Consider the following 20,220-nt stretch of genomic DNA (forward strand, 5'->3'; position numbering starts at 1 on the left):
GCCATCCCGGCCGGGCGTGGACTTTGCTCCGGCAGCCTGTCCCAGTGAGGACAGGCACACGGTACTCGGCCACACCATGGGGCGCCCACTGCACCTCGTCCTGCTCAGTGCCTTCTTGGCCAGCCTCCTGCTGCCCGGGGAAAGTCGTAAGTGCCCCCCGCCCTTCAGGCCCAAAGGCAGCCCTGGGGAGCAGGGAGGGGCGGCAGTTGGGGAAACCCTCTCATCTCCGCAGCCTGGACAGTGGGTGTCTTGGCCTCTGTCAGAGGCTGGCCTCAGATGGCTGGGCTTGGCCTTTCCAGCCAAGGGCGTCCTCAAGGCCAGCTGTGGCTCCCTGTGGCTGAGAGTCAGACGGGAGGATCAGAGGTCACAGAGACAAAAACACAAGGACGGAGTCAGCGAGAGAGAGAGGGAGAGGGAGGGAGAAACGGAGACACAGTGAGATGGGAGGCCAAAAGGCAAAGACAGAGATAGACAGGGAGACAGAGACAGAGGGAGAGGTGGGAGCAGGCAAAGACAGGACAGTTGGCCGTCTGCCACCACAGGGAGGCACAGGACGAGGGGCACAGCAGAGGAGCTCGCAGGGAAGAGGAGGCTGAGCCGAGCCAGTGCCACCACCCTGGGACTGGCTCCGCCTGGGAAGGGCTGCCTAATGCACAGCTGGACAGGTGGGAGCAGCAGGTCTGTCCAGGACCCCCAGGCCTCTCCAAAAGCAGAGGCCCAGAAAGGGCAGAAGCCAGGCAAGGCTGGGGGCAGCGGAGGAAGAGGAGGCCCCTCTGGTGGGGACACGAGAGACGGGGACCCTAGACTTGTTTGCATCCTGGATAAAGTGGACAGGCAGGGGCACCAAGGGGACCCAGGCCTGGGAAGGGAGTGTGTGAGGGAGAGATGGAGCAGGGGAGACCCTCGTGGGGTGGAAAGGGGAGACTCCCGGGAAGGCTGAGTGGATCCTCAGTGCATCGCTGACCTAAACGGCCCCTCCGCCTGGTGGCCTGGAGCTCCAGTCACATCACCCGGGGGTCTTCTCCATCCCACCCTCAGTCCCCTGCCCTCCCCAGCCTCTGTCCCCTGAGCCATGTCTTCCCGTCTCCCGCACAGAACGGAACTCTTCATGGGGTACTGTGTGGCTCCGTCTCGCCCAGCCTTCTCCCCGCCCCTCAGGCCACACCGCCCCGTGCAGGAGCCCACCGTGATGTGTGTGGTGTGATGAGATCAGCGCAGGTGCAACAAGGCCCTGGAAGGGCCCATGCCGTCATCGTCGACAGCAAAGCCACTCTGCAAACAGACAGATGCTTCATTGCATTGGTAGAAAATTCTGCAACCAGAATGCTCGGGGCTTCTGAGATCCTAAGCCCAGCCTGAGGCTCTGGAAGCTGCTCTGGCTTCTTGGGAGTGGAAGTTGGCAGGACTCCTCTTCCTGGGAAGAAGCAGAGGGTGGAGATGAGAGGACAGGCCAGGAGCCCACCCAGACCCACAGGAGGAAACTAGGGGAGTCACGCGGGGTCCTGGTGGAGCGCCAGCCTCCCTTCCTGCCAATGGGAAATGCAGGCGCCCACCTCACGGACCTCTGGGTCCACAGGGTCTTGACACCCTTAGCTGTGTGATGCAGACCTGACCCATGACCATGGCCTGTGGTGTCCCCGGGGGCCGGCCTGGACCCTGGGTGGACATGGTCAGCCCCAGAGAGCCAGGGCCAGGCCATCTCCCTCCCCTACTCTGCCTGAGAGACCTTGGCAGCTGCACTGTGGGGTGGGTGGGGCTGAACACAGGCCCCAGAAGGTCCCACCCAGGACCCTGCTGTGCACACTTTTGATTTTAAAAAAATCGGAATGCGCACAGAATCTGCAGTTCAGCCTTTAAATGAACTCGGCTGTCCTGCCTGTCACGGAAGCTCTTCTGGGACAGTGGGACCTCAGCACTGCTTTGCTGGTACTGCTATAAGAAAAGACCATGGACCAAGTAGCTTAAAGCAACAGAAATGTTTCTCCCACAGCTCTGGAGGCTGGAAGTTCAAAATCAAGGTGTCAGTGGTGCTGGTTCCTCCAGAGGCTGGGGGAGAGTCTGCTCCGAGCCTGTCTCCCGGCCTCGGGGTGCCAGTGGCTTCAGAGCCCGTGGCTTTTGGGAGCATTGCTCCCATCGCTGCCTCCATCATCGAGTGGGGTTCTCACCATGGCTGTTTTTCTGTCTTCTTTTCTCTCAGAAAGACACCAGTCATTGGATTTAGGGCTCACCCTATCCCATAAAATGTCTTCCTAACTAAATACATCACAAAAGTTCTATTTCCAATTGAGGTCACGTTCTGAGGCTCTGGGAAAGACATGAATTTGCAGGGATGTCATTCAGCCCTGTCCTGCCACCTGTGAGTGTTTTCTGCAATCCAATTTTTTATGTTAATAAAATCAGAATATGCAGAGCACCTGCAGTGCCAGCCTTTAAACCACTGCTGTTGCACTGGCAATCATTAAAGCTACGTGGCTTCAGTTTCAGTCTTTACATTCAGCAAGTTTAAGTCCCTTCTTCATGAGTTTGGACCTTAGTGACTGAAAATTTTGCTTGCTGATAAAACTTGCTCAAATGCAGTTGCTCACTATGGAATTCACTGATGTCGCCAAAACCACAAACACAACCGTGTGCTCAAGGACTGCAATGCTCCCCACGGCTTCTGAAGAAACAAACCCACACAACAAACATCTACCAATCTGGACGCTCCATATCAGAGCTCTGGAGTGTTCCATTAATTTCTGGAGACAAGTGTCTAAAAACCTTGGCACGTTTTCATTTCGTTTTGCTAATCCCATTTTATTCACATCAGAAAGTGTGGCCACGTGGCCAAGGCCTGGCCTGCTCAGTCTGAATGAAGCATTGATGCGACTCAGCCATAGCAGAAGCGCCCAGGTTCAGTCCAGAGGGCCGAGCCAGGTGTGCAGTCTTTCCTTCATTCCCTCAGCACATATTGGTTAAGTTCCGGCCGTGCTAGGCACGGGGAAACAGCTGGGACCAAACGCGCCACGTCTTTTTCCAGCGGAGGGAAGGATGAGCCTGTCAGCACGTAATGTCAGAGAGGGGTTCGGCGCTAGAAGACAAATAGCACAGTGTTAAGGGGATGGAAGAGACACGAGTTGGGGCAATGTCAGAGGGCGTGGTCAGGGAGGATCTCGCGGGGAGGGGGAGCTGGGGTTGAGCCACGTGGGTATCTGTGGAAAGAATGTTCCAGACAGGGAGGTGACCGGTGCAAAAGTCCTGGAGTGTGAGTGTTGGGCTCAGCCAAGGTCAGCACAGAGCCCAGTGTAGCAGAGAGAGATGAATGAGGGCAGGGTTGAAGGTGGTGCGGCCTGGGAGGCCTGGCCATGGGAAGACCCTGGACTCTGTTCCAAGACCACTAGAGGCAGATTCTGGGTGGTCCTTGACTTCCTTGCATCACCCTTTCCACCCCGTACCTGCCACCTGTATCCTCCTCCCCACACAGTCCAGCTCAACCTTATAGGCAGTGTCCCACCCCCATGAGCTGGGGAGAGCTGAGCAGGTTTCAGGGAGATGGGAAAAGGCGGGAATCGGACAAGGGCTGCAAAGGAAAAGTGCATTCTTAGTGGTCAGTCAGCCTGGGGATGCTCGGGGGTGGATGCCAAGGGGAACAGAGTTGTGGCTGGCATTGCAGAACAGCGAGTTCCTCTAAGAGGTCAGAGGAGGCGCGAGGGACTGACCAGAGACAGTGAGCACGTCAGGCCCTGGTTGAGTGGGGACCAAGCCTTGTGGCAAGTCTATGAACCGTCACTGTGGCTCTAGGGCAGCAGAGAGAAAACCAGGTGTATGTCAATATGGCCACAAGGAAGGAGACCAAGGGGAAGAGAGAAGGGACCAAGAGAGGTGTTCACGTGGAAATGCATTAGAACACCGAGACCCCAACTGGAGCCCAGGAGGTCTGCAAGTCCCAGTTTGGGAAACACTAAGCCAGGCTTGGATAACTTGTCTGAGGCTGCATCCCAACACGAGAGCCAGGGGCCCCAAGGGAGATGGGCATTCCCTGCTCCCCAGCTTCCTTAGTGCCTTTTGTGGAGTGGAGGTGACATGAGGCTGCAAGTTGCAGGGAGCCAGGTGTGCAGACTTGCAGGAGCCATGTGTGGGCTGCATTTCAGAGCAAGTGCGTGGGAGTGGAGCAGACACACAGAGTAATGCGGCAGGGCCAACAAATAATAAATCTAAGCCTTGCGCTGGTGGGACAATGTCAGTGTCACTAAAAGAAATGGGGAATTTGGAAGGTAAAGTAACTGGAGGTAGGAATGAAGTCAAGATTTACTGAGTACCTTCTGTATACCAAACTCCCAACTCAACACTAGTTTACACAATCTTTAAAACAACTAGAAGAGTAGGTATTAAAATTCCCATCTGCCAATAATAAATAAGTGACTAAGATGTTTTTGAAACTCAAGATTGTCTTGTTTTAAATGTTGGACATGGAGAGTTTGGAGTTCCGAGATGAGGGAAGGCATCTGTCATAGTGAGAGTTGAAAACATGGAACTCAGGACAAAAGTCAGTGCTAGAGAGATCAATTGGAAGAGTCATCTTTCTCGTAGTGAGACACTTAATTTTTCAGTGGAAAAAAGTACAGAAAAAGACTACAGAGGGCCAAGAAAAGAAACTGAGGCTATCACAATGAAAAGAGGAGGAGGAGTGGGTGAGAGACAGAGAAGACACAGGCAGAGAGATGGGGACAGCACAGCCCACAGACATACACCCTGCGAGGGACACAGACTCTCAGATCCAGGGCATTTTAACCAGCAGATCAAGACTCATTTGCCAGTCATGAAATCAACTCAGTATTAAAATTAAAAAAAAAAAAAAAAAGAGTAGAATCAAATAGAACACTTTGTACTAAGTACTGTTTTTTAGGAAATACTAATAAGTACTATTTCTTGAAAGTTGGCAAGTATGTGTGTCCTGGCACTTTAAATTGTACTTTTATAGTTTGTAATAGAAACAGCACCACCAATCCCCACATAAGAAAGAGCAAAGACCTTAAAGACGAGTGGGGCCAGGCTGAAGGGGCACAGTTTGAGCCAAAGCACAGAGCAGAGTGGGCTGAAAGCACCCTGGAGAGGGAGAATTCAAGGAAGGGGGCTTGAGTGGCCAGCCTGAGCCAGCATGAGCATGTGAGGAGGCTGGTGAGCTGATTGGATGGGATGTGTCTACTTCTCCAGAGAAGGGTGCGCGGGTCTAGAGCAGGTGCCTCATGTTGTACCTCATAGAGAACTGGGCGGGGGAGGGAGATAGGCATTTCCCTCCACAGTCCCCAAAGTGCCTGAGGAAAGTGTTGACTAAGAAGCCAAACTCTGTAAAATATCTGAACAGATTTATTCTGAGCCAAATGTGAGGACCATGACCCATGACACAGCCTTGGGAGGTCCTGAGAACATGTGTCCAAGGTGGTCGGGTCACAGCTTGATTTTATGTATTTTAGGGGGACAGAAGTTACATGCAGACGCCAGTCAATAAGCATAAGGTGTACACTGGTTCGTTCCAGAAAAGGGGAAGGTGGGGGCTTCCAGGTCCTAGGTGGCTTCAAAGATATTCTGATTGGCAATCAGTTGAAAGAGTTATCAGCTGGGCACGGTGGCTCACGCCTGTAATACCAGCACTTTGGGAGGCCAAGGCAGGCAGATCACGAGGTCAGGAGATCGAGACCATCCTGGCTAACACGGTGAACCCCCGTCTCTACTAAAAATACAAAAAAAAAAAAAAAATTAGCCGGGCCAGGTGGCGGGCACCTGTAGTCCCAGCTACTCGGGAGGCTGAGGCAGGAGAATGGCGTGAACCTGGGAGGCAGAGCTTGCAGTGAGCCAAGATCGTGCCACTGCACTCCAGCCTGGGTGACAGAGCAAGACTGTCCAAAAAAAAAAAAAAAAGAAAAAAGAAAGTTATTATCTAAAGACCTGGAATAAACAGAAAGGAGTATCTGGGTTAAGAGGTAAAGACCAAGGTTCTTGTCATGTAGATGAAGACTCACAGGTGGCCACCCTTAGAGGCAAGAGATGGCAACTGTTTCCTCTTGGACCTTTAAAAGGTGCTACACTCATGGCCAGGCACCCTGGCTCATCCTGTAATCCCAGCACTTTGGGAGGCTGAGGCGGGTGGATCACTTAAGGTCAGGAGTTCAAGACCAGCCTGGCCAACATGGTGAAACTCCATCTCTACTAAAAATACAAAAATTAGCTGGGTGTGGTGGTGCTTGCCTATATTTTCAACTACTCGGGAGGCTGAGACAGGAGACTCTCCTCCTGAGGCAAGACAATGGCTTGAACCTGGGAGGCAGAGGTTGCAGTGAGCTGAGATTATGCCACTGCACTCCAGCCTGGGTGACAGAGCAAAACACCATCTTAAAGAGAGAAAAAAAAAAGGTGCTAGACTCTCAGCTCAGAAAAAGACCTGGAAAGGTAAGGGGGTTCTCTACAGAATGTGGATTTCCCTGAAACAGCTTTGCAGGGCCATTTCAAAATATGTCAAAGAAATACAATTTGGAGTAAAATCATTTGTTTTAGGGACTGCTATATGTCATGTGGTCCTATACTAGAGAAATCAGGTTGGAAACTGGTATCTTATTGCTACAAACAATCTGGTCAGCCTTAAGGTCTCTTAATGTGAATGCTGGTCAGCTGTGCCTGAATTCCAACGGGAGAAAGAAATAATGAGGCAGGTGGGACCCACTTCCCCTCATAGCCTCAACTAGTCTTTCAGGTTCCTATGGAATTCCCTTGGCAGAGAGGAGCGGTCCACTCAGTGAGTTGGGGGCTTAGAATTTTATTTTTTATTTTTTTATTTATTTATTTTTTTTGAGACGGAGTCTCGCTCTGTCTCCCAGGCTGGAGTGCAGTGGTGCGATCTCGGCTCACTGCAAGCTCCGCCCCCCGGGTTCACGCCATTCTCCTGCCTCAGCCTCCCGAGTAGCTGGGACTACAGGCGCCCGCCACCTCGCCCGGCTAGTTTTCTTGTATTTTTTAGTAGAGACGGGGTTTCACCGTGTTAGCCAGGATGGTCTCGATCTCCTGACCTCGTGATCCGCCCGTCTCGGCCTCCCAAAGTGCTGGGATTACAGGCTTGAGCCACCGCGCCCGGCCTAGAATTTTATTTTTGGTTTACAAGAGAGTGATCCGCCTTTTGTGATGTGGGTGTGGCAAGGGGCATCGCAGTCGGGGAGCATGGGTGAGGGGGAGCCCGGGTGAGGAGGAGTCTGGGTGAAAGGGAGCCCGGGTGAGGGGTAGCCCGGGTGAGGAGGAGCCCTGGTGAGGGGGAGCCCAGGTGAGGGGGAGTCTGGGTGAAAGGGAGCCTGGGTGAGGGGGAGTCTGGGTGAAAGGGAGCCTGGGTGAGGGGGAATCTGGGTGAGGGGGAGCCCAGGTAAGGGGGAATCTGGGTGAAAGGGAGCTCGGGTGAGGGGGAGTCTGAGGAGGAGCCCAGGTGAGGGGGAGCCCAGGTGACGGGGAGCCCGGGTGACGGGGAGCCTGGGTGAGGGGGAGCCCAGGTGAGGGGGAATCTGGGTGAAAGGAGCCCGGGTGAGAGGGAATCTGGGTGAAAGGAGCCCGGGTGAGGGGGGGCCCGGGTGAGGAGGAGCCCGGGTGAGGGGGAGCCCGGGTGAGGGGGAGCCCAGGTGAGGGGAGTCTGGGTGAAAGGAGCCCGGGTGAGGGGGAGCCCAGGTGAGGGAATCTGGGTGAAAGGGAGCCCAGGTGAGAGGGAGTCTGGGTGAAAGGAGCCCGGGTGAGGGGGGGCCCAGGTGAGGGGAGTCTGGGTGAGGGGGAGCCCGGGTGAGGGGAAGCCCAGGTGAGGGGAGTCTGGGTGAAAGGAGCCCAGGTGAGGGGGAGCCCAGGTGAGGGGAGTCTGGGTGAAAGGAGCCCAGGTGAGGGGAGTCTGGGTGAAAGGAGCCCAGGTGAGGGGACTCTGGGTGAAGGGGAACCTGGGTGAGGGCGACCGGAGCTTTTAACCCTGTCCTTCCTGCCTTCCAGTGTTCATCCGCAGGGAGCAGGCCAACAACGTCCTGGCGAGGGTCAGGAGGTCCAATTCCTTTCTTGAAGAGATGAAGAAAGGAAACCTTGAAAGAGAGTGCATGGAAGAGACCTGCTCATACGAAGAGGCCCGCGAGGTCTTCGAGGACAGCGACAAGACGGTAAGAGTTGGGGCTGGGCTGTGGGGAAGGAGCTCAGACCACAGCCCTTGTCTGGCCCAAGCTCCAGGGGACGGCCTGGAGGAAGGGGCAGCGCGCGGCGGCTTTCCGGGGCGGGGTCCGGCGAATCGAGGCCTCGGCCGAGTCCTGTCCACAGGGACATCAGTGCTGCCCCCGCGCTGACTCCTTCCCAGCGAGGACTCAGCGGGGAGGGATGCGCCCAAGTCCCTTGACGGTCACAGGGCTTCTGCCAGAGTTAAGTCCATTTAATAATAAAATGCTAACCTAAAAACCAATAATCATGGCCTCGGCCAGTGCCTCGCCGAGTTGCAGTGAGTTGAGATCGTGCCCTCCCACGCCCTCAGCCCGCCTCCGGCCTTGCCCTCCGTAGTTGCTGAGAGCCACAGCCTAGAGCGCCAGCGCGCAGGCGCACAACCTACGCCAGGCCACGAACCCAGTACTGCGCCTGCGCAGCAGGAGGCCTAGCACTGAGGCTGGGCCGCGAACCCAGCACTGCGCCTGCGCAGTAGGAGGAACGCGCTGACACCAGGCCGCGATTATGCAGCCGCAGCAGCTCCGCGCGGATGGCGCCAGCCCCCTCTCCCCTGACGAGGCGGGCGGGGCTGCGGTCGAACCTGGAAATGGCTGAGGGATCTCGAATTCCTCACCCCAGGCCTCAGGAAAGGTGCCTGCAGGACAGGGCTCCGAAGCGGAAGTGGGCGGCGGTGATCCCCAACTGACAGGAATGAGCTGAAGAGAAGAAAGTAGCCTCAAGGGGGCCAAGCCGGAGCTCAGTGAGCAACAGCTAGGCCAGCCGCGGCTGGTGCCGTCAGCCACACCACTGACTATGGCCTCGAATGGAAACTCGGAGTCCCCTTACAGGTTCCCCCAGCGCAGGCCACCGCCGAAGGTTACTGGGGAAGGCCCCTGCAGCTTCCATGTGGACATCACTCACTTGCTTCATCCAGGAGTGCAGTCGCCTGCAGCCTGGGGCCACCTGACTGACGTCACCCTGAAGATCCATGCCAAAAGAGCTGGGGAAAGTTCATCTTCTGGTGACCCCCACGGACCAGGGTGAAGTTGCAATTATGGCCAGGTCTACTAATTATAAGTCAATGAATAAACTGCCTCAGGGAGACATACTCAGAGTCCAGGAAAATCTGGGAAACAGCAAGAAGGGTGAGCTCAGCATCAGCCCTTGCAAAATTGCACGGCTGTCTCCTGGCTCACAGGTTGCCCCATCCTTACTTTAGCCTCAAAGAAAAGGAGACCCAATATTATTTGAGTACTTGGGCTTGATCCTGAGTGACTTTCTGAGAAACCAGTGTATCATCTACCCTAAGATCACCACATATGTGAGAAGGTTTTTGGATGAGTTGAGATTTCTAGACATTGAAACCCTCATGATGAACGTCATCCCGGGGTAGCAGGGGCTAAGCCTTTCATCACCTGCCACAACAAGCTGGGCATTAACTTGTATTTGAGAATTGCTCCAGGGCTCTACCTTAAGATGCTGGTTAGTAGCATTGACTGGATTTATGCAATTGGATGCCAGTTAAGGAATAAGAGAATGTATTTGATTTGCTACCCTACATGGTCTGTGCAGACTATCATGATCTCATTGAAATCCAAGATAAGATTATGTCAGGGATGAAGCGCAACACAGGTGGTTACAAGGTCACCCACCATCCAGATGGCTCAGAAAACCAAACTTATGGGTTGACTTCTCCTCACCCTTCTGGAGAATCAGCGTGGTAGAAGAGCTTGAAAAAGTGCTGGGTGTGATGCTATCAGAAACTAACCTCTTTGGAACTGAAGAAACTCAAAAAATTCTTGGTGATGTCTATGTAACAAAAGCTTTTGAAAGTCTTCCACCTCAGAACACATCCAGGCTCCTTGATAAGCTTGTCAAGGAGTTCCTGAAAGTGACTTACATCAGTCCCACATGTATCTGTTATCACCTGCAGATAATGAGCTCTTTGACCAAATAGATCATTCTAAGAGGGTCTCACTGAGCACTTTGAGCTATTTGTCATGAAGATAGCTGAGTGTTTCCATGCAGCAACAGCAGCAGCTGTTGACAAACAAGACAAGGCCAGTGAAGATGGTGAGGCCACATTCATAGATGAAAGCTTCTGTACAACCCTGGAATATGGGCTTCTGCCCACAGCTAGTTGGAGCATGACAATCAAATGTGTTACCATGTTTCTCACAGATTCCCACAACATCAAGGAAATATTTCTGCCTCCTGGCATGAAACTTGAAGACAAGAAAGAATGTGGCAACCACTAATAAAATGGAAACACAACATTGACACTTCTTTCTAGAAGATGTTAATTGTCTAAGTTGTGTGACTCAGATATCTTTGCATTTCTGCAAAAGATCAAGGTCTACTCTAATTCTTCAATTAAGAATTCCTTTTTATTCCTTGTTAGCAAATAGATGATTTTTCTCTAATAGAAAAAAATTAGAATTTTCAGAACTATTTTCAACTACTCCTTATATATTCCTTATATATACATGTATTTTTTCCCACTGGTAGAATTTTTCTTAAATAATGCTGATCCAAGTTTATGTTTCACTCAGCATCATTTCTCAGACACTCTTCTTTACTTCTATATAGCTACCCTATAGCTAAGCTATATTTTATTGTATGATGCATTTACTCCTCTCAGAGTTTGGCCATATAAGTTATTTCTAAATATTGCTATTAGGAAAACACATATGCATGCATTTCTTCTAGATTATCACCTAAGAACGGCTTCTCCAGAGTCAGATGGCTGAATTAAAGGTTATCAACAAGTTCCAATTCCAGATAAGATGAAGAAAGCACATTCCACACTGCCTCTCCCACTGAGTGTAGCTCCAAAACATGGAGAGAATGCATGCAGCAGCTATTTGAGGACCCTAAAAAGTAAATCACAGTGTATTGAGGAATAATATTAGAATTAGATGTATGATATGATACAACTGACTGTGAGTTCATCACTTTCTCCTCCAGTCTTCCAGACATTGCTTGACCTGAATCTAACGGACATTTATAGGATTTTCAACAATAGCAAAGTATGCTTTCTTTCCACATATGGAAAATTCCTCAAGGTAGACTATATCCTGTGTCTTAAAGCATACCTCAATAAAAAGATTGAACTCACATAAAGTATGTTTTCTGACCATAATGGAATTAAACTAAAAATTACTAACAGAAAAATAACTGGAAACTTCCCTAAGTACTTGGAAATTAATCCACACATGTATAAATAATCTGTGAGTCAAAGAGAAAATTTTAAGGGAAGTAAGAAAGTATTTTGAGCGGAACAAAAATGAATATGTAACATAAAATCTGTGGGATGCAGCTAAAAAAGCAGTGTTTCAAGGGAAATTTATAGCATTAAACGCTCATATGGGAAAAGAAAGAAGGTCTCAAATTGTTCTACTTTAATAAACTAGAAAAAAAAAAAACCAAAAGGAAATTGAAAAAGCAGAAATCAAAGAAATTGAAAACAAAAATAATAGGCAAAATTAATAAGCTGATGAAACTCAAACAAAATTGACAGGAAAAAATACAAGAAAAAGGACTTATGTTGGAAATGGAAGAGAGGGGACATCACTACAGAAACTGCAGATGTTAAATGTATAATAAGAAAATACTTTGAACAATTCTGCACATATAAATTTGGATGAGATTTGAACAACTTGGATGAAATGAAACTATTCTTCAACACCACAAGCCACCAAAACATACACAAGATGAAATAGATAACTGCCAACTCAATTCTTAATTTAAAACCTTCTGAAAAAGTAATGTTCAGGTACAGATGGTTTCACTGGTAGAATTTTACCACACATTTCAAAAAGAACACCAACTCTATACAATTCTTCTAGAAAATAGAAGAGGGAACACTTCTCAGTTTTAGGCCAGCATTACCCTGATGTCAAAACCAGACAAATATTGAAAATGAAAACCACCCTACGTAACAATATCTCTCATGAACCTAGACATGAAAATCCTCAACAAAATATTAGCAAACAGTGCAGCAATATATTTTTAAAATAATAATATACCATGACCAAGTGAGTTTATCTGGGGCACACATGCCTGGCTCAATATTTAAAAATAATTATGTAATACACCATATAAACAAAGGAGAACATCTACATAATCATGTCAATTGATGCAACAAAGAAATCTGGCAAAATTTAACATCCATTTATGATGGATAAAGAAACCTATCAGCAGAATATGAATAGGAGGGAATTTTATCAACATAATAAAGTTCATCTACAAAGAATCTACAGTTGATATTATACTTAAAGGTGAAAACTGAATATTTTGTCCCTGAGACTGGGAATAACACAAGAATGTCCATTCCCAACACTCCTAATCTAACATTATACTGGAAGCCCTAGCTCTAAAGAAGACCTTCAATCAGTCAAGAAAAAGAAATAAAGTTATCACTATTTGAAGATGACATGATCATGTATATAGAAAATCCTGAAGAATGTGAAAGGGAAAAAAGCTTGTTTTAGTCCATTCTCATGCTGCTGTGAAGAACTACCTGAGACTGGGTAATTTATAAAGGAAAAAAGATTTAATTGACTTACAGTTCCACATAGTTAAGGAGACCTCAGTAAACTTACAATTATGGCAGAAAAGGAAGCAAATGCATTCTTCTTCACATGGCTATAGGAGGGAGAAGAATGAGAGCCAAGCAAAGCGGGAATCCTCTTTAAAAAAAAATCAGATCTCATGAGAACATACTATCACGAGAACAGCATGGGAGAACCACCCTCATGATTCAGTTACCTCCCGCTGGGTCCCTCCCACTACACATGGGGATTATGGGAATTATAATTCAAGATGAGATTTGGGTGGGGACACAGCCAAACCATATCAATGCTCCTAAAATTTACAAATGAGTGTAATAGGTCACAGAATACAAAGTCACCACACATATTTTAATATTTTTATGTAGTAGCAATGTACAGTTAGTTGTAAGCCAAAAATTTTTAAATGCCATTTACAATTGCTTCAAAGAAAATTATATACTTATATGTAAAGCTAATAAAACATATAAAGGATCTTTATCCCAAAATCTACAAAATTCCAATGAACATATTTAAACAGACCTAAATAAACAGAGACACATACAATGTTCATGGATTGAAAGACTCAACATATTAAGATATCAATTTCTGCTAATTTGATCTATAAATGCAATACACTGCCAATCAAAATTTAGTCAATAGAGGCAAGCTGATTATAAAATTTATATGGAAAGGTAAAGGAACTAGAATGGCTAAAACAATTTTCAAAAGGAAGAATAAAATTGGAGGAGCCATACTACCTGATTTTAAGACTTATTGTAAAGCTACATTAATTGCAGAGGTATTAATGGGTGGTATTGGTAAAGGAACAGACACATAGCTCAGTAGAACAGAATAGTGAGTTCAGGCGTAAGAGACGGTGAAACCCCATCTCTACTAAAAATACAAAAAATTAGCCAGGCGCGGTGGCAGACGCCTGTAGTCCCAGCTACTCGGGTGGCTGAGGCAGGAGAATGGTGGGAACCGGGGGGGTGGAGGTTGCAGTGAGCCGAGATTGTGCCACTGCACTCCAGCCTGGGCGACAGAGCAAGACTCTGTCTCAAAAAAAAAAAAAAGAAAAAAGATCTCACCCTTAATACTATTACATTGTTGATTAAATTTTAACATATGTATGGGGGGCATGTTGAGACCACAGCAGTGTTAGAACAATTATATATTTATATGCAAAAAAAGAACCTGGGCCGGGTGCAATGGCTCAAGCCTGTAATCCCAGCACTTTGGGAGGCCGAGGCGGGTGGATCACGAAGTCAGGAGATCGAGACCATCCTGGCTAACATGGTGAAACCCCGTCTCTAAAAATACAAAAAACTAGCTGGGCGTGGTGGCGGGCACCTGTGGTCCCAGCTACTCGGAAGCTGAGGCAGGAGAATGGTGTAAACCCGGGAGGCGGAGCTTGCAGTGAGCCGAGATTGCGCCACTGCACTCCAGCCTGGGTGACACAGCGAGACTCTGTCTCAAAAAAAAAAAAAGAAAAAAAAAAAGAACCTGACCTAAACTTCAAAAATTAACACAAAATAGATAATAGATCCAAAGATAAAATACAAAACTATAAAACTTTTAGGACAAAATACAACAAAATTTATGACATGGAGCTAGGCAAAAATTCTTAGACATGACACCAAAAGAATCATTAATAAAAGAAAAACATAATAAATTGGATTTTATCAAAATTAAAAACTTTTGCACTTCAAAAATAAACTGTTGTTAAGAGGATGAAAACAGAAGCTACAAACTAAGAGAAAATGTTTGCAAATCACATATCCAACAAAGGAATCATATTCAGAATATATAAAGAAATCTTACAGCTTGAAAGAAGAAAATAAACACCCAGTTAAACAATGAACAAAAGACCTTAACAGCCACCTCACCAAAGAGGATATATGGATAGAAAATAAACATGTGAGAATATACTCAACATTATAAGCTATTACAGAAATGCAAATAAAAACCACAATGAAAATGACTACATACTTATAGAATAAAAAACACTGACATATAACAGTGCTGGTTAAGATACGGAGAAAGCAGAACTTTGATACACTGCTTGTGGGAATGCAAAATGGCACGGCCACTGAAAAGGAGTTTGACAGTTTCTTATAAAGTTATATAAAGTTACCACATGACTCAGCAATCCCATTTCTGGGCATTTACCCTAGAGAAATGAAAACTTATTTCCACATAAAATCCTGTATATCAATGTATATAGCAACTCTAGTCTTTTTTTTTTTTTAATTTTTATTTTTTGAGACAGAGTCTTCTTGTTGCCCAAGCTGGGGTGCAGTGGCTTAGTCTCGGCTCACTACAACCTCTTCCTCTCAGGTTCAAGCGATTCTCCTGCCTCAGCCTCCCAAGCAGCTGGGATTACAGGTGTGTGTCACCATGCCAGGCTAATTCTTGTGTTTTTAGTAGAGATGGGGTTTCACCATGTTGGCCTGGCTGGTCTCAAACTCCTGACCTCAAATGATCCACCCACCTCAGCCTCCCAAAATGCTGGGATTACAGGTGTGAGGCACCACGCCTGGCCAGCAACTCTATTCCTAATTGCCAAAAGCTGGAAGTAAGATAAATGTCTTTTGCAGGGTGTAGCCATACAATATAATAGTTGTCAGTAACAACAAGTAAGAAACTATTGATACAACAATAACTTGGATGAATTTCAAAGGCTTTGTATTGAATGAAAAGCTAGTTTCACAAGGTCCTGTAATATACACTTTCATTTACATGACATTCTCAATAAGTCGTTATCATTGTGATGAAGAGTAGATTAGTGGTGGGGCAGGGCTTGCCAAGGATTGGCAGGTGGGGGAGATGGCATGGGGAATTTTTGGGGGAGGATGGACCTGTTCTGCATCCTGATGATGCTGGTGGCTACACAAGTCTCTCCATGTGTTGAAATTCACAGAAGTGTACACCAAAACATTGGTTTTACTATGTGAGAATTTTTTAAATAAAAAAGTAAAAAGATAGTGTATTTGCTTCCTAGGGCAACCATAACAAAGCACTACAAACACCTTAAAGTAACAGGCAGTTTTTGTTGCAGCTTTGGAGACAAGCCTGAAATTAAGGTGTCGGCAGTGTTCATTCCTTCTGGAGGGTCTAAGAGAGTCTCTGTCCCAGGCGCTCTGCTCACTTCCAGGGGCACCCAGCAATCGTGGGCATCCTTGGGTTGCAGACGCATCGCTCCAGTCTCTGCCTTCATCTTCGCATGGCCTTCTCTCTCTGTGCCTCTGCGTGACTTTTTCTGTCTCTTATAAGGACGTTCTCCCTGATTTAGGGCCCACACTGAGCCAGCATGATCTCATCTACAGCCTTGGCTTAGTTACATCTGCAAAGACCTGATTTCCAATTAAGGTTATAGTCTGAGGCTGCAGGTGGACCTGAATTAACAGGGAAGGACACTTCAACCACCTGTAGGGAGTTAAAAAACAGTAAGACTATGGACGTTTTTTAGTGTAATCTAGGTTCTTGATGACCTGTTTTAAGCTAATCAGCAATGAGTATTTTTCAACTAACGTAATGACTATTGACAAGCATGTGACCCTTATCTGAATGTTTAGCTCAGGCATAGCAACTAAAAACCATCCATTGACCAGCTCAGGAGTAGCAAACAGAGCAAGCCATTTTTGGTGCAACCCCTTTCTAGGTAATTAACTTGAAAATATTTTCTTTTTTTTATTTTTTATTTATTTTTTTTTGAGATGGAGTCTCCCTCTGTTGCCCAGGCTGGAGTGCAGTGGCCGGATCTCAGCTCACTGCAAGCTCCGCCTCCCGGGTTCACACCATTCTCCTGCCTCAGCCTCCCAAGTAGCTGGGACTACAGGCGCCCGCCACCTCGCCCGGCTAGTTTTTTGTATTTTTAGTAGAGACGGGGTTTCACCGTGTTAGCCAGGATGGTCTCGATCTCCTGACCTCGTGATCCGCCTGTCTCGGCCTCCCAAAGTGCTGGGATTACAGGCTTGAGCCACCGCGCCCAGCCGAAAATATTTTCAATATTCAACAAAGATGGTTCATTTAAGATGACTGAAACCACATCTTCACAGACGCAGAAGATCTGAATAGCTTTCCTCTTTAGACTGCACAGTTCTTGAACAATTCATTCCTGAAAGTGACTTCTGTTGGGGAAAATATCCTATTCAGCTTGAGTCACTTAATTATGGTTGTTATTGGTATAAAATGTCTCTGTTTCCCCTAATATATTTTTAAATATCTTTTTTCCTTGTAGAATGAATTCTGGAATAAATACAAAGGTCAGTATTTTTTCTGTTTTAATCTTAAGTGAGAGGGGTTCATTAAGACATTTGAATTTTGAACATATTTCCTGAATTTCCTTTCGGCTTTTGTTTAAATTTTACTCATTTAAGACTTTTTCACTCGGAGTGTTTCCATAATAGTTATTGTAAAAGTTTTTATAGTAATTTTATACTAATCCTAGTTTTGTTATTGAATTAGAGATATATATTTAAATCAGTTCATTCTCATTTGAGGATACCAAATTCCATGATAACTTTTCTAAAATACATGTGTATTCGGTAAAAGCAAAAAACAGAGTATGAAAGATTAGATTCCCGACTAAGGTAACCACCTTCATTTCATGCTTAATAGCATCTGAAATGGCATCAGTCATGACTACCTGGTAACAGTATTCACATTTCTCAGAATGACAACTGGGCCTATCTCTAACTTAGATTATGTAAATCCTCCAAGAAATGGGAAGCCCCACGTTAGTGTGTGCCCTTCTCATTTTGCCCCAGGATTATTTGGAAAGAGGAACCCTAACCTCCTCTTCCATCAAGGCCCAGCCCAGAAATGAGCATCAGGCTTTCACCTTTCCTCCATCCTTCCCGCTGGTCCCTGTGGTCACCTCTGACTGTAAACACACTGCAAAACACTGGCAAAAAATCAAAAAGCCGGGCCGGTGATCCACCTAGATAAAGGCATCACGTACACATGGCCACAAAAGGGAGTGGATCAAATAAAGTCCAAAGAGGAGGAGTTGTTTACAGAGAAACGGGAAGCCTTTTCCAGTTATCTGAACAGCAGTGCCAAGGTTAGCACAGCAAAGCTGTTTCCATGATGCCGGAAACAGCTCGCAGACTCCAGTTTCGAAATCCTCTCTTTGCAGATGGCGACCAGTGTGAGACCAGTCCTTGCCAGAACGAGGGCAAATGTAGAGACGGCCTTGGGGAATACACCTGCACCTGTTTAGAAGGATTCGAAGGCAAAAACTGTGAATTGTGTAGGTTCCTCTGCTTGGTATACCTTCAGATCATACTCCCCTGAAGAGTAGCTGGTGGGACGGGGGAAGAAGTGAAAATGCCTAATGAAACAATCTTAAGTCATTTCTGATTTATAAAGTCTGGGCTTTATTACACTGTGCCACTATAGCAATAGAAAAAGAAAAGCCCCAACATGTCCCCCAAATGACTCGGTTTGGGGGTATGATGAGAGACACAGTCTCTTCTCTGCTCCTCCAAGAGAGACTGTAGAACATGGAAGAAGCATGTGATCCATTCATGTGTAAACAAGAGCGGACTCTGTTTTCTTTAAGGCCAAGTGCATTGCCCTGTTATTCCTGCTCCTGTTATTCCACTCCTGTGTAGTGATTCTAAATCACCTCTTATTTATGTGTGTGGATGCAGGTGTCAATATTTGTGAATATTTGTGATTGTCCAATTATAAAAACTTGATACATTTAATTAGTTCTACACGGAAAAATCACTAAGTGCTTTCTCTAATGTGGTGGTTAATTTTTAAATAAAAAGTTAGGCTACCATTAGATCAATTTTCCCTCAGGAAAAAGATTTGCGTTTCTTTTAAAGTACTTAATTGATCATCTTTATACCATGTTCTTAGATTGGATTACTTTTGAATTTTCCCTGATGGGAATATTAATTATGCATCATTTCATTGTAAGTCCAGAGCGCCTCCCTGGAACACCATTTGGTAACTTACGAGGCATAACTGTGCTCGGGCTCCCAGGGCTATTATGAACGTTTTCCAAGATTCCATGCATGTTGATCTTTGCACTGTGATTACTTTTTCATCAAAACCCACACAGAGCGATGTGGAGTCACCGTAATGTGAGTGCTACGGGGCAGGGGGCGCCAGCAAGCCCGGAGGTGTGAGGGGCAGGTCCCTGGAGCCTGGCGTCTGCCACGGAAGCCAGGCTCCACCAGGCACGGCACCACGAACTCCCCGTGACCCGCGAGGTTGCCCTTCGAGGCAAGTGTGCCTGTTGCCTGGCTCTGGCCCTTTGCTCAACCCATTGGCCGCTTTGTGGCTGACAGGCAAGTGGATGTGGCTGTCACCCTCGGGCCAGCCCAGCCTCCGTTTCCCCAGCTGTCCCCAGAGTCAATGTGCCTCTCCTTTGCAGTCACACGGAAGCTCTGCAGCCTGGACAACGGAGAGTGTGACCAGTTCTGCCACGAGGAGCAGAACTCGGTGGTGTGCTCCTGCGCCAGGGGGTACACCCTGGCCGACAACGGCAAGGCCTGCATTCCCACAGGTAGGAGGCACGTTGGGCCACAGCCACCAGCTGCCGCCGGGCCGGGCCAGGGAGGACAAGCCCATGCTCGTGGGCATGTTCTGGGTGGGCCTGGCAGGTAACAGCGGCACCAACCGGACAGGACTGAGCCCTGGGCTCTGGGCCCAAGTGGTTCAAACATGAAGACCATGAGGTTTGGAAATAGACCCATTATTTCTGTAAGCCAGATGTGCTGTTTAACCTCAGCTTCCCCATCTGACAAATGGGACCAACACTATTGCCTGACTGCTTGGGTGATCCCTGGAGCACTCTGCACGATGCCTGCCTGGCCCACCACAGGCCCTCAGTCTGCGTTAGGACTGTGGGGGATCCAGTGCAAGGGTTCAAAGCACCAGGGCGGGCGAAGGGCAGAGCTGGCCCAAGGAACTGGAGCTAAGGTGCGGGGCTGGGGTGGGAGGCAGAGGACGCTCAGGCTCTGAGCTCCTTTTACCAGGACCAGTGTTAATTGAACTTAGTTTTTCTTTTCCTTGATGAATGTGGACAATAAGCGGCCAGAGGGCAGTGAGCACAGGACAGGCCGGGGACTGGGCAGGGTGGGGACGAGACTCCCTGTCCTCACCCCGTGGGCATCGCCTACGCTGGGCTTGCCTGGCTGCGGGCACTTCCGCACGGCCAGCACAGGTGGGGCCCCCGAAGGCGGGGCCTAGATGTCACAGCTGCACCTTGCACAGTGACCCCACTCCCACTCATAGCCGGCTCGACCCACAGCGTCGGCCTCACCCAGGGGCACATTCAAAGTGCAGAGTCCCAGGCCCGCCTTTTCAAGAGCTGGTGACCCAGCTTACCTTCCGGCTTCAGGTGCGGCTCAGCCCCTAGACTGTGTCCTGCCCCCGGCTGCCATGACTGTCCCCTCCAGACACAGGTCACTCCCGAGTGTTCTGTCACTCCTCCTTTCATATCCTTCTTACTGAAAACAATTTACTTCCA

At 47.8% G+C, this 20,220-nt stretch overlaps 1 protein-coding gene and 1 long non-coding RNA gene across 2 annotated transcripts in view; one reads left to right on the forward strand and one right to left on the reverse strand.

Moving 5' to 3' along the window:
* F10 (coagulation factor X) overlaps positions 1–20,220 on the forward strand; it is a 27,013-nt gene continuing 6,793 nt past the window's right edge. The window contains 5 exon segments of the mRNA NM_001104584.1: positions 1–146; positions 7,987–8,147; positions 16,972–16,996; positions 17,872–17,985; positions 19,123–19,254. Of these exon segments, the coding sequence (NP_001098054.1) occupies positions 77–146; positions 7,987–8,147; positions 16,972–16,996; positions 17,872–17,985; positions 19,123–19,254 (502 nt within the window). The 5' untranslated portion in view covers positions 1–76.
* On the reverse strand, positions 5,331–8,072 carry LOC114673492 (uncharacterized). The gene is made up of 2 exons (XR_013407783.1): positions 7,938–8,072; positions 5,331–5,710 (listed from the first exon to the last, which is right to left on the reverse strand). It is a non-coding gene; the product is annotated as an uncharacterized LOC114673492 (long non-coding RNA).

The sequence above is a fragment of the Macaca mulatta genome, chromosome 17 (assembly GCF_049350105.2).
Source record: "Macaca mulatta isolate MMU2019108-1 chromosome 17, T2T-MMU8v2.0, whole genome shotgun sequence".
Taxonomy (NCBI): Eukaryota; Metazoa; Chordata; class Mammalia; order Primates; family Cercopithecidae; genus Macaca; species Macaca mulatta.